This window comes from Microcebus murinus, chromosome 8 (assembly GCF_040939455.1).
Source record: "Microcebus murinus isolate Inina chromosome 8, M.murinus_Inina_mat1.0, whole genome shotgun sequence".
Classification (NCBI taxonomy): Eukaryota; Metazoa; Chordata; class Mammalia; order Primates; family Cheirogaleidae; genus Microcebus; species Microcebus murinus.
The window spans coordinates 85,738,605-85,752,617 of NC_134111.1; the positions used below are offsets into that span (position 1 = coordinate 85,738,605).

General features: G+C 36.5%; 1 protein-coding gene across 1 annotated transcript in view; it reads right to left on the reverse strand.

Moving 5' to 3' along the window:
- The window catches only part of BARD1 (BRCA1 associated RING domain 1), an 80,119-nt gene that overhangs the window by 18,680 nt on the left and 47,426 nt on the right, over positions 1-14,013 (reverse strand). The window contains exons 7-9 of the mRNA XM_012756781.3: positions 7,477-7,585; positions 1,353-1,485; positions 77-169 (exon numbers count right to left, since the gene is read on the reverse strand). Of these exons, the coding sequence (XP_012612235.2) occupies positions 77-169; positions 1,353-1,485; positions 7,477-7,585 (335 nt within the window). The remainder of the gene's footprint in view (positions 1-76; positions 170-1,352; positions 1,486-7,476; positions 7,586-14,013) is intronic.

Sequence of the window (14,013 nt, forward strand, 5' to 3'; positions counted from 1 at the left end):
ATAGGCAGTAATAACTGTGAAAAATGAAACTAGTCTACTTAATTCATTTTGTAATTCCCCCAAATCCAATACTTACATTCAAATTTCAGGATCCAACATCCACTGAGAATTCCAAGCATACACTTCAGGGTACTTTGAACTACATCACCAGGTACAATAACATGAGTTACTACAATACAAAAAAAAAAAAAAGCAGTAAAAGAAATAGAGATATAAACCAAAATAATTCTTTAATTAGCCTGCTTTTATAACTAGCTACGTCTATATTTTATAAACTTCTATCTGAATTTTATTCAAAGGCAACAATTTTTAGACTTAAATATAAGACTTCTTTTATTAATATTTAGTATCACTTTCTATGCTGGCCATCAACATAAAAAAATCATATAAAAAAACCATATTAACGGCCAGGTGTGGTGGCTCATGCCTGTAATCCTAGCACTCTGGGAGTCCCAGGTGAGAGAATCCCTGAAGGTCAGGAGTTCGAGACCAGCCTGAGCAAGAGTGAGACCCCATCTCTACTAAAAAAAACATACATAGAGAAAGAAATTGGCTGGACAATTAAAAATATATATAGAAAAAATTAGCCGGGCATGGTGGCACGCATGCCTGTAGTGTCCCAGCTACTCGGGAGGCTGAGGCAGTAGGATTGCTTGAGCCCATGAGTTTGAGGTTGCTGTGAGCTAAGCTGATGCCACGGCACTCTACCCTGGCTAACAGAGTGAGACTCTGTCTCGGAAAAAAAAAAAAAAAATATTAAAGCCACATTAGCAAACAAATAATTTTTCTTTTATTTTCAACTTTTAACTAAGGAATTATGGCATTAAATTGTACTATAATTTATTTGTTATTAGCAAAGTCGTAAATTTGCTTCTCCAACATACTGTTCTGTCCTAAAATATATGCAAAGCTTTAACCTTTACATTTCCTAACTACATTAAGACTATAAGTAGACTGGGCAACATAGCAAGACCCCAGTCTCTAAAAAAAATAAAATAAAAAATTAGCCAGGCACAGTGGTGCGCACCTATGGTCCTAGTTACTTGGGAGGCTGAGGCTGGAGGATCACTTCCACCTAGGAGTCTGGTGTTGCAGTGAGCTACCCATGAGCTATAATTGTGCTACTGCACTCCAGCCTGGGTGACAAAGCAAGTTTCTTTAAAAAGAAAAAAAAAAGTTGTAAGTAGTTTATTGCTATAAAAATACTTTAGATTTATTACAAGATGCAAAGTATATGTATACAGTTATCTCCCAATGACTAAAACATATGTCAGTTTATCAAAGGTAGTTCTTCAAAAGGATTATCTATTTAAACATTTTTTCCTACCAAAAAAAAAATGTCAAATCCTCACCTGTACTGTCAAACTCAGCACACTTTTTAGCCTTAAGAACTGTGGCAAGTTCACTGAGCATGTTCTGTTGTTCTGAAGAAAGCCCACTGCCTATAAGCACAAGAGGTCTATCTCTACGCTGCCCAGTGTTCATCTGTTAACAAAAAGGAGACATCACAGCATTAAAAATATCTGAAGACTAGAGAAAGATCTTAATCAGACCTTCATATGATATAAGCTTGAATTTCATTACTTAACTTACTCTAATTATTCTCAATAATTTCCACTGAATCTATACTCAGAACCTTGATGCTCAATGCATTTTTTTTTATTTTATACTTAATTTTTTATTATAAATTTTTACCTCTTTTTTTTCTGTAGACCTGAGATGTTTCTAGAACTGAAAATGCATTTAAACAATTATTTTTCTATTTCTTCATTCTACCCTCAAGAAAACATCAGTTGGGATAGCTCTCTGTACCCAAGGCATCTTGTTTCCTTGATTTTAAATTGGGTCTCTCTAGGGTTCTACAACTTCATTCTGTCACCTTTTCCCCCAAGTAACCCAAAAAACCCACTTAAAATGATCAATTCCATATGCCCCACTACTAACTTATCCTAAAAGAGTTAAACTCAACTTGGTCTGTTTAGTTTAAACCGAGAGTATCTGAAAGCATCAACTCCACCAAGGCTTCTATTCATAGAAAAGCAACGGACCTCAAAGATAGGAAATAAATTTTTATTTTCAAGATAGTAATCTCTCAAAACTAAGAAAAGATGAAAACAGACTAGAAAACTATCAGGTCCACAAATAGTAAGAAGTCCATGGAGCTCATGAAAAGGAAAGAAGTGCTTTGACTAATAAAACTATTTTTACTTTAATATTTAGACTTAGAATTTCCAGGAGATAAAAAAGACAAAAATAAAAAGAAGGCAACAATGGATAGTATTAAAGATTATAAGTAAAAGATTCAAAGAAACAATGGGATAGTGGTTACAATAGCAGCCAACAGAAATTTATCAAATGGATATGGAATGAGAGCTAGCTGAAAGCTACCTAAGAAGACTGAAACAAGTATCCGGCAAACAAGAAAGAAAAAGTTAATCAGTATTATTGTGTTAAAGGATAAAAAACCAAACACACTACTGTCATTTCTAAACACAAGACATAGAGCTCTCACATGCATATGAGTACATAATGTATACTAGACATTTGGGCTTTCAAAACCTCCAAAGAACATGAGGGAAACGTTGAAGGGATGGCCACCTTCAGTGCACTCACTACATGGGAGAGAGCTGGTACTTAAATATTCACTCCACATATCAGAGCAGTGATAATTTAATCAGTCTGCTGCCCTACAACACTTAAATCACTGGCTACATCTATAAAGAGATTGATCTCAATAATTCATTCACTCAAAACATGTTGAGAGCCCACTATGTATTAAGCAAAGCATACAGGACATTTTTTAAAAGTATTTCCATAAAAAGTGTTTTTAAATGACAGAATTCAGCACTTAAAAGTTCAGCTACCTAAATTACCTATTCCTCTAAGGTTCTAGTAGCAAAGGTTTAACTGTACACACACTACATAAGCCACACACAAACTTACAAAGTTTCTGTGTATGTATCTTTCCTAGTCACTAAATTGTAAGATGATGTAACCATGCCTAACCTAAATAGTATAAACACTCCATAACATGAAAATAGTTTAGAGTGCTTTATAGATTGTTCAATTACTACATAATGATAATATTAAAAAACAGTATAGTATTTCAAAAATTCTTGTCAGTTATATAAATAAAAGCCATAAAAATAGCTTTAAATAGAACACATTACTTCTCAATTTATATAACTCCACTTCAGCTAAATTAGTTCGCTGCACAAAATACAAGAGTGAAAAGATATCATTTCTAAATATAGCACAGGATACTATTTCCACCAACCCAAGGAAAGCACCAAAGTGGGTCAAGCACTTTCCTATCATAGTTTTTTAATTTGCATAAAAAATAGAAACTGGCACTAATTTCTCATAGTTAAGAAATGCTATAATAAAACATAAAGCAAACAGCTGCCAGAGCCACATGTCTGATTTGGGCTGGGGTGGGGGCTGGGGGTTTGATTTGAATAAGCAGAGGTCTCAGAACCACCAGGCTCAAAAGAGATTCAAAAACATCCCAAAGATTCAACACTATAATTTTATAGAGATTAGATATTACGTTCATTAACGTTAAACAAACTCTTAAAGAACAATTCGATAGGATACTTTTTCTTAGATAAAATGATTGTTCTTAATTGAGTTTATAAAAAATAAAGTTGAAAAAAATCAGAAAAAATATAAAAAGAACCATGCTGTTCAAAAGGGATCATGGGCAGAGAAGTCCCAAAATGAACATGGCAAGCAGCTTTTTAAGTCTTTAAGATTAATGGCCTCTTCTCAAATTTAAAGCAGTTTTCTGAGGCTGAGCGCCATAACTCACGCCTGTAATCCTAGCACTCTGGGAGGCTGAGGAGGGAGGATCACTTGCGCTCAGGAGTTCAAGACCAGCCTGAGTAAGAGTGAGACCCCATCTCTACTAAAAATAGAAAAAATTAGCCAGGCATGGTGGCGCCCACCTGTGGTTCCAGCTGCTTGGGAGGCTGAGGCAGGAGAATTGCTTGGGCCCAGGAGTTTGAGGTTGCTGTGAGCTAGACTGACGCCAAGGCACTCTAGCACAGGTGACAGAGTGAGACTCCATCTCAATCAATCAAGCGATCAATTAATAAATAAATAAAGCAGTTTTCTGAAAGCCATTCATCTTTACTTGAAACAAAAATTCTAAATGGGAAGTAGAGGAATTCAAATCTCTTCTCTTTTACTTGACGTTCCTTGGAGCAGCTCCTCAGAATAGCTTAGAAATAACTGATTTAAAGGATTCCAGACTCAGCTACCAAATACTTGTGCTTGTTTCAGGGGCAAATATGTATGATAAAGAACATTCCAGTGCTCATTCATGCATTCAACATATACTTATTGAGCACTCAGTATTTGCCAGAAACCATCTGGAAGCTAGGGCTACTACGGTAGACAAAAGAGTCAGTCCCTGCCCTCAGAGTTTATATTCTAGTTGAGGGGGAAAAAACAGTAAAATAAAAACATATTATCAGGTAAGTGGTATGGTAGAACCAAGCAGGGGACGAATTGAGCAGCACTGGGAGGTGGCTATTTAATATACAGTGACACAGGGGCCTCTCTGCTAAGCCCACGCTGGAGTCAGAGTGAAGGGCATGAGGAAGTAGGCCACGGCCACGGCCACATCTGGCTCCCATAATGCTCCTGGCAGAGAAAGCAGCTAGTGCTGAGGACCTAAAATGGGAGCCCATTTGGTGGGCTCAAGACACAGCAAGGCAGCCCATGTAGCTGAAAAACAGTTGACCATTAGTCTGGTGGTGGCTGAGGGGGACACAGATCCCAGAGGTGACATCTGAAGGACTACACATGAACAAACTACCCTTTCAACTTAGAAGGACTTGATACTATTCACTATCTTTTCCTTAGCAAAGTATCAGTCACTAAGATAGTAAATAATGACACTCCCGGACCATGTCCACATGACATGCACAAAATACAGGTTTCTAACATTTAACAAGAACCCTTCTTTTCTGAAAGGCATAGCCATCCTCAAACTCCAAGAATACCATAAAGATATCTTTATTCTTGACACATTTAAAATAATCCTTCTCCAGCTTTTACATAAAAGAACACTGGCAAACGGCAACTTGGTTATGCTATGCTCCGCCAGGAGACTTCAAGTACAAATGAATAAAATAAGTACCAATTTATAGCTGTTAGGTACGATGGGACCGAATTGAGTACTGACCGAAGATTTAAGAAATGAGTTCTAACTGGTCTATTAAAAAAACAAACTTTCTTTGTGTCTGGTTAACCCTGGGGCAAATCACAACCTCTCTAGGTCTCAGATTTTTTTATTTGTAAAATGAGGAAATTAAACTGCTGACTTCTAGGTTCTCTTCCAGTTCATTACCAAAACTATAAGGTGGAGCATATTTATAAGGCTGAAGTCTAAAGCAGGAGATAAAGGTGTTGGGAGAATGAAGGTAACTAGCCCAGGAGAGCACCTGTGATCCTAGGCTACCCCCTTATCTTAAACAATGGCATCAATTACTACTCCACTGTCCTTGCTAGACAAGAGGCTCCTCTGTCCTAGAATGGTCCTAGACCTCAGCACACCCCCTTGTCTTATTTTCCCCCATCTGAGCAGTTACTAATTCAGTGAGTCCACCACCATCACTCTCTCTCTCAAACCCTTCTTCTTCTCACCACACCATCACTACTCCCACCTATACTTCTGGTCCTCAGCATTTCACACCTGGACTCTACTTCCACAGCCTCCCAATCAGCCTTCAGTCTCTTCCCACTCCCAACTGTCCAGCAGACAGTCCCATTCCAGTTAAAAAACACACTGAAAGTGCCCATTAACTCTAAACTCCTTATTAGGGAATTCAAAGCCTTTCACCTTGAATTCCTCTTAAACATACTTTATGTTCCTCTCACACTAAACTCCATAGTTTCTCAAATTTCTAAGCTTCTTTAGAAAGCTGTCTCTGAGCAGCTGTTTCTTAGATATGGACTGTCATCCCCACTCTGTATACCTGACTGGAATGGGCATTGCTGATTGTCCAATCAAAATCCATTCCTCACTTCCTCCACACTAACAGAAGCCCAATTTTGTTCATGTACCACCCTCCAAGGGCTGACCCTGTCTCTAGCCCCAGAGTATGTTAAACCAATTTCTGACTAGTTCTGACCAGTAAGACAAGAGGAAATCCACAGCAAGGCTCTGGTAAAGGCTTTAATGCCTCTTTTTTCACTAGCCACTGTCACATCTAGAATTGTGATAATCTTCCTATAACCATTAAGGGGAGATTAGTGAAGACAAAGCCACCAAACTGAGGAAGGCAAAGTACAGAAATAGAAAAAACTTGGGTGTTTGGTGCAACCACTAATGACAGCTCAATTAACCAAATGCAAAGCTATCCTACATTGGGATTATCCTACATACAATAATAAATTGTCTTGAAGCATTTGAGTAAAGGTTTTCTGTTACTGGCAGCCAATGGCATTCTATTAGATACCATGCTAAAACTTTTGCCCTTAACAACTTAAGACACCTTCTTTGTGAAGTTCTCCCTGATCCCTCCTGAAGATAGCTTCCTTCGTCTCTCTGATTCTACTGTACATTTTAACAGCTTCCACTATAAATTCATTGCAATCTGTAGTAAAATTTTTTACATTTGTATTCCCCACTCAGCTATGGGTTCCTAAGGAATAGGTGTTCTTTGCACTTTAGCTTACATCTCTCTCCCAAGCTCCAGATTTACATATCCAATGATCATTCAACCTCTCCATTGGATATATTATAAACATAAAATTGGCACACAGAACTTGATTTCCTTCCCCATGGCAGCAAATGGCACCTCCATCTACTCCACCGCTATGATCATACTAATTTCATTCTTTTTGCACATCTCATATAGAACCCATCAGAAAGTCCCATTTAGACACTCACTAGTCTCCCTCAATATTGAACTTCTTTCTAACCTTCAAATGTGCCAACCTCATATACTGAATGGACTATATGCTATGTCCTCCAGATGTTCACCTGGCTGCCTCCCCCTCAGCATTTAGGTTTCAATTCAAATCAATGCCTAAAAGGCCCTTCCTCCTCAATGACCTCCCTCCCTCGCAGGAGCCCACTATCTCCATCTGGTGAAGCCACATCATCTTCTTCAAAGCACTCATTTCTGTGTGCCTGAAACTATTTTATTTATATTAGTTTACATATTTACAGTCTGTCCCTCTCCTATGTCTCACCAGACGGTAAGCTCCTTGAGAATAAGAGTTCCATCATTCATAGTCATTGTTGCATGAATGTTGCCTAGTACAGAAGGGGCTCAGTAAATATTTCTGGATGGTCTTATTCTGATTATGTCTTTGAATCCACAGTAGCTAATACTCAGGAAGTGCTCAATAATTGTTTGGTGAATGAAAGTAATTTGCTAACTGGAAATTTTTCCATTATGTTCCTTTCATAACCAATTTCAATAAAAGATATAAATGTCCCAAAGCTAAATCCATGCTTACCACCGAGCAATGGCTAGTTGAGGATGATTCATTCTTCTCTGGTAGCAGCAATAGGGATTTCATATTTTCATTGTCTGTATAATCCACGGGCCGCAGACCAAATATGTTACTGGTAAAGTAAGTGCAGATGGGTTTAAGTAAATAACATGTGTGGCTTGATTCTTAACTAAAATGGATATACTGGCCAAACGATTTCTTTAACATCCTTAATAATATACAATTTTAACTAAAATAAATGACTCAGAACTCATATTAGGTATAAGGATCTAGTAAGAAAAACTGCTGAATTCAAAGGACATAAGAGATAAAATTTCATTGATACCAGATCATTATAGGGATTGGTTTTCATTGAATATACTGTTACTTACATGTGGATTTTTTCACAACTCTGTATTCTTCTGTATTCATATTTTAAAATATGGCTTCATAACCATGAATCACTATGGGTAAGAGGCTTTCAAATGCAAATAAAAATCATTTACTATAGCTATTATAGGCTCTATAGTCTATATAAACAAAGTACAAAATTAGATAAATTCACAGGACAGGCATTTACATCTACTAGAAGGAAAATTATGCCACATGACAAACAATTTAATAAAGTAGTGCACAGAGCACTTTAAAAATTAATTTTAACATGTTATGTACACTATAATATATAATAATCACAGCTATCACAGAACAAACTAGTATGGTTCAGAGAACACTTTCATACAATTTCTCAGCATGAACTAATTTACAAATTACAAAATGTTACACTGGAAAAGACTTCAGAGATCACAGGATGATCCCATTATTTTATAGACGAGAAAACAGAGAGGAGCAAGTTCCAATGACTTTGACTAAGGTCATATTCCCCTTGTTCAATTCCACTAAAATTAAATATCGCCCATCCTTAGTCTTTCAATTACAAGTAACTTGTTAAAACTATAGGACTTCTGTCTACTATTCTGCTTCCTTATAAATGGTTCCAAAATATAATTTAAATATACTATATACTATGGCAATAGGTTTTCAAAATGAGCATTTCTTTTATAATCTTTTGTTTTTAAGATTATGATATATACATACGATGGCCACTAGAATTTACGTGAAAATGTAATGTGTTAAACAGGATATAAAATTATAAACACAGTGTAATACCAATTTTGAAAACTGTATTGAATGTATACAAAAAGATCTGGAAGGAACAGAGTGAAACATTAAGGGTGAGCAGGAGGAAGGCAGCAGCTCTGTCTGATGCTGCAGAGAGGTCACACAGATGACATCAGCATGTACTGAGTTCAGACACAAGGTCCTTAATGACCTTGGTGAAAGCTGTTTTGCTGGCAGAGTGAGGAAAGAAAGCTAGTGGATTACGACAAGAAATGAACCACAGCAAATGTTTCTCTAATGACTGCCATTCGTGACTATCAGGTTCTGTCACTCTTTCTTCTCTGCACAGTGCAGGATAAATACTGACAAGTTTGTATTCTCAGACTCCCCTTTATGGCTAGGTCCAACACCGCGTAACCTTCCTCTGGCAACATCTTTCTCCAGCCAAGGTATAATGCAATCAATTGTACTTCGGCTTTCTGATTTAAAACAAAGTGATACAGGTCACTGTTTACATTCAGAGCAGACTGTCTCAGGGTATGTCAAAATGTTCTCATCCACTATACTTGATACTTCCTAATTTCATTCTCTAAATTTCTGTGCTCCCATACCAACTACACAATCTCCCCACACACATATGCTATAAATACAAAAGTAAAAATTTGAGTTGAAGAACCAGTATTCTAGGTCTTAAGCCACCAAGTACAAAAATGAATGAACAACAAAAAATATGTCATACACCACCAAAAAATCACTGCACACACAAGGACTTCTTAATAAAGACAAATGTAGATTTTATCCTCCGAAGATATAAAATACACAGACCAACCAAGTACACTTTATTAGCTGGATGATATTAGCCTAGTTATTTTACACAAATACAAGTCCATTATGACAACATGAAAACATATTAAGTGACAGACTCCTGAAAGTACCACCATTGGCTAGTGAGGGCTTTAAACCAAAAACTAACCAATAAAACATCTAAACTGGTCTAAACCAGTATCATCTTGTTGCCTTCTAAAGAACTGTTTTATAAAATGACTAGCAGGATTCCAATTTTCATTTAGGACCCTTATTACACAAAGCTTACTATCTTATAAGGTCTTAAAACATGTGGTTTCTCCACCTGGATTACGAATGGCTTCAGCTTATACACAGTCACTAAACTCTTGGCCCTCCTGTACTGCTAATGAATGGAGTGGCACATTGTAAGTGCTATAGATGGAAAGATAATCAGTAAAACATCAGTCCTGAATCATGGGAGATGGAGCCTATTAAATCATGTCATGTTGTTTCTGCTTTGTCATGAACCAACCACTGATATTTGGAATTAGGTAAGTTTATATGTGGCAACTTCAAAAACCACAGCAAAACAAGATGGGGTATACCTAAGATTTATTCTTTATTATTTGGACACAAAACAGTGTGCTTTCTTCCCATAATGATATATTTGAATGGACTGACACTTTGATTAGAGACTTAGTGTGAAAAATCAATTCAAAATGCACATAAATAGATTTATTCCCTTTTTTTTTAAAAAAAGGTACTATATGGAGGAAAAGGCATATGTTGTCACATGCAACAGAGACTATTAGTGTGACTGATTACTAACTGAAGAGCGTGATAAGTCAGTTATTCTCTATCACTATATAAGGAAGTTTTTTTTAGATTTACTAGAACATCATGGACTCAAGACAGATATCAATTTAATTTGCTATTTTATTAAAATAGGTTACCAAAGGAGCTTATAGAATGATTTTGTCTAAATATACTGAAATGTAGTATGTTCTCTGTTTTCTAGCATGATTTAACCCAAAGCCTTAACACACAAACTAGGTATTTTGGAGGGATATGTAAAACTTAGAAAACACTGTCCTTGCCTATAATCCTACTGAAGACATATAGTCATTCAACAAGTATCAAACTGATAAAGTGTAAACCAAAGCTTCAGTAAAAAGGTGATACATGAGATGGATTTCTAAGGAGGTCAAGAATATACACTGGGAAACAAAATGGCCTTGAGCTCAGGACTAGAAACTGGAATATGGTGGGTGAACATGATGGGCCCAAGCAAAAAATAAGCAATATGATTGCTGAAATGTATGGAACTGGTGAAAGAAAGCCTTCTAGCAAGCTAAAGAATCGACCTACTGTGTGCTCATGTGTAAGGCCAAATACAAAATGAAAAATTGATGAAATAATCAGGTATAAAGCAATGGACATGAGAGACACAGAAAGTATGTAGCTGTGAAAATGGAAAGGCACATGTGTCAACTAATTAAAGTATATGGGTTAATGCAACACCAGTGTAATTAAAGCTATTTACAGAATACAGGAAAAGTTAACATCTAAATTGCTAAATTTACATGTATTGTATGACAATATATTAATACCTTTTATATGTACCAATTTTAAGGCCCTTTCAAAGAAACTCTCTAAGTGAATGTCAAATGATTATATATAGATAATATACTTTATCTATACTGAATCCTAAAAATTATATATATATATATTATTATTTTTTTGGTTATTGAAACATTTTAAATAATCTTTGACTAAGAGGGTATCTTTTTTTCCTAAATATTTTTTCTGTTCCTTCATAATATGGTAAGCACATTGGCAGATTTTACCAGTTCTTTTCCTCTAATGTACTCCTGCCCTACTCCTTTAACCTGTGATTGCAAATTATTATTTGAAAAATGTTTCATATAAAATCTTTAAAGATATGACTGGAGATTTTAAATTTTATTTTATTTTATTTATGTTTTTTTTTTTTTTGAGACAGAGTCTCGCTTTCTTGCCCAGGCTAGAGTGAGTGCTGTGGTGTCAGCCTAGCTTACAGCAACCTCAAACTCCTGGGCTCAACCGATCCTCCTGCCTCAGCCTCTTGAGTAGCTGGGACTACAGGCATGCGCTACCATGCCCGGTTAATTTTTTGTATATATTTTTAGTTGGCCAATTAATTTCCTTCCATTTATAGTAGAGACGGGGTCTCGCTCTTGCTCAGGCTGCTCCTGAACTTGAGCAATCCGCTCGCCTCGACCTCCCAGAGTGCTAGGATTACAGGCATGAGCCACCACACCCGGCCAAGATTTTAAATTTTAAAACCTTGACAGAAGATCTAACTGTTCATAAGTCATTGCTTTTTGCTATATAAAAACTAAGAAATGCTGGAGGATGATGATCACTGATACTTACATACACTGACAGTAGATTCTATATGGAAATGGATACATGTATTACTTTACATATTTATCAAAACTAGCAATAATCATTTATCTAACACATAGGGAATGAGTGCTATATAAACATGTAGAGGAAAAGTTACAAACACAGCTTTGTAATCAGTCTGGAAAATATTCCTTCATTGAATACATTTTGTTTATTTTTCTTTTTATGTACCAAAAACTCTTGTAGGCACAAAAGAATGAATGAGATAAAAGGTAGTTTCTGTCCTCACAGAGCTCAGTGGGGGGAAAGCAGAGGGAAATACACAAAAAGGATTTTGAAGTCTGGTAAAGCTTCCTAGACCTAAAAGAGTAAAAAAAAGAAGGAAATACGGGAACAGAGGAAGAATAACCCAGCAAAGAGAAAAGTGTGTGAAGGACTTTGAGTGAGATAGCATGGCAAATCAGAGACACCAAGAAAAGAAGGACAGAAAAAGAAGGGGAGACAGAATCCCAGGGAGGGATAAGGAGAGGGAGTATACCACAGGTGTATGGGGTGTTCTAGAACTGTATGTAAGCTGTGGTCAGATTATACAAGAACAAAGGGGAGGTATTAAAGAGTTGATCTCCCTCCTAAGGTCAATCAGAAACCTTGAACAGCTCCTTAAATAGCTGTGAGCAGGAGAGATGGCATCGATACAGCGTGGTAGTTAAGAGCTGGGGTTACAGAATCAGATTGCCTGAATTTAAATTTCAGCTCTGCCACCAAAAAGTCATATGACCTTAGAGGAATTACTAAACCACTGTGTTTCTGGTTCCTTATCTATAAAATGTAGATAATAACACAACCTACTTTATAGGATTATTGTTAAGGAACAAATGAATTAATACATCAGAAGTGCTTAAAACAGTGCCTGGTATATAGTGACAGCTTAATAACTGCTATTAATATTAGTGTATTAGATTTGCATTTTTGGAAGATACAGAATGAAAATAAGGAAACTAAGTTATGTCCAAATGTTAACCTCTCATCTTCATTTTCCCCAATTTTATGATATACTTTATGCATGCTTTCTAATGATAATTTGGATGGGAAAGTATAGAAGCATGTATTCTTAACATTAAAATAAGAGATTTTCATTTTCCTATATGGTACAATCTAAAGAAAAAGAATATGAGGCCGGGCGCGGTGGCTCACGCCTGTAATCCTAGCTCTTGGGAGGCCGAGGCGGGCGGATTGCTCAAGGTCAGGAGTTCAAAACCAGCCTGAGCAAGAGTAAGACCCCGTCTCTACTATAAATAGAAAGAAATTAATTGGTCAACTGATATATATAGAAAAAATTAGCCGGGCATGGTGGCACATGCCTGTAGTCCCAGCTACTCGGGAGGCTGAGGCAGGAGGATTGCTTGAGCCCAGGAGTTTGAGGTTGCTGTGAGCTAGGCTGACGCCACGGCACTCACTCTAGCCTAGGCAACAAAGCGAGACTCTGTCTCAAAAAAAAAAAAAAAAAAAAAGAAAAAGAATATGGACTAGATAACTTTGAAAATCCTTTTCCTAACTACGATTCTTTCTGATCATGAAGACTGATAAAAAGGAATTACTTATCAAAGGGCTAAACTGTGGTGTTTAACATTTCAGCTTTGTCCCAAAGGCACAGTTCAGAATACAGTCCTTTTCCCCTCAGAAATGATGATAGACACTTGCCTATAACTGTGCCCTGAATTAGCTGCACCACTAGTAAAAGGGGGAAAGGAGTGATGCAATTAATAGTGATACAATTGATATCTTTCTACAAGTGATATCTATCTACAAGTGATACAATTTAATCTTGTACACATATATCATCCAAATCTGCAAAAACATATGCAAACAGGCATTTTTACTAATGCTAACCTATCACGCATGACAAGATACCAAGACAGTCCATGGATGAAATCCCTTATGAACTACAAAATTGCAAACACACAGATTTAATATTTCAAGTCACTCTGCTTTCAAGTCACTCTGCAGAAAAAAGCAGCACACTAATTCAAAAGACCATGAGACTTTTTTGAAGCTATAAAACGTATACTATTAATATCTCTGTTGTACGTAGGCAATTAATTTTTTAAAAATTAACCTAGGGCAGTGGGACAATTAATAGGTCCAATGGTCCATATAATACCTTCTACTTAAGAATTCAACATCCTTCCAAGGGAAACCGTTAATGGCAGACCAAGCATCAAATTCTAAATCCTACATATCGATAAAAAAAAAAGCATATGCTATTCT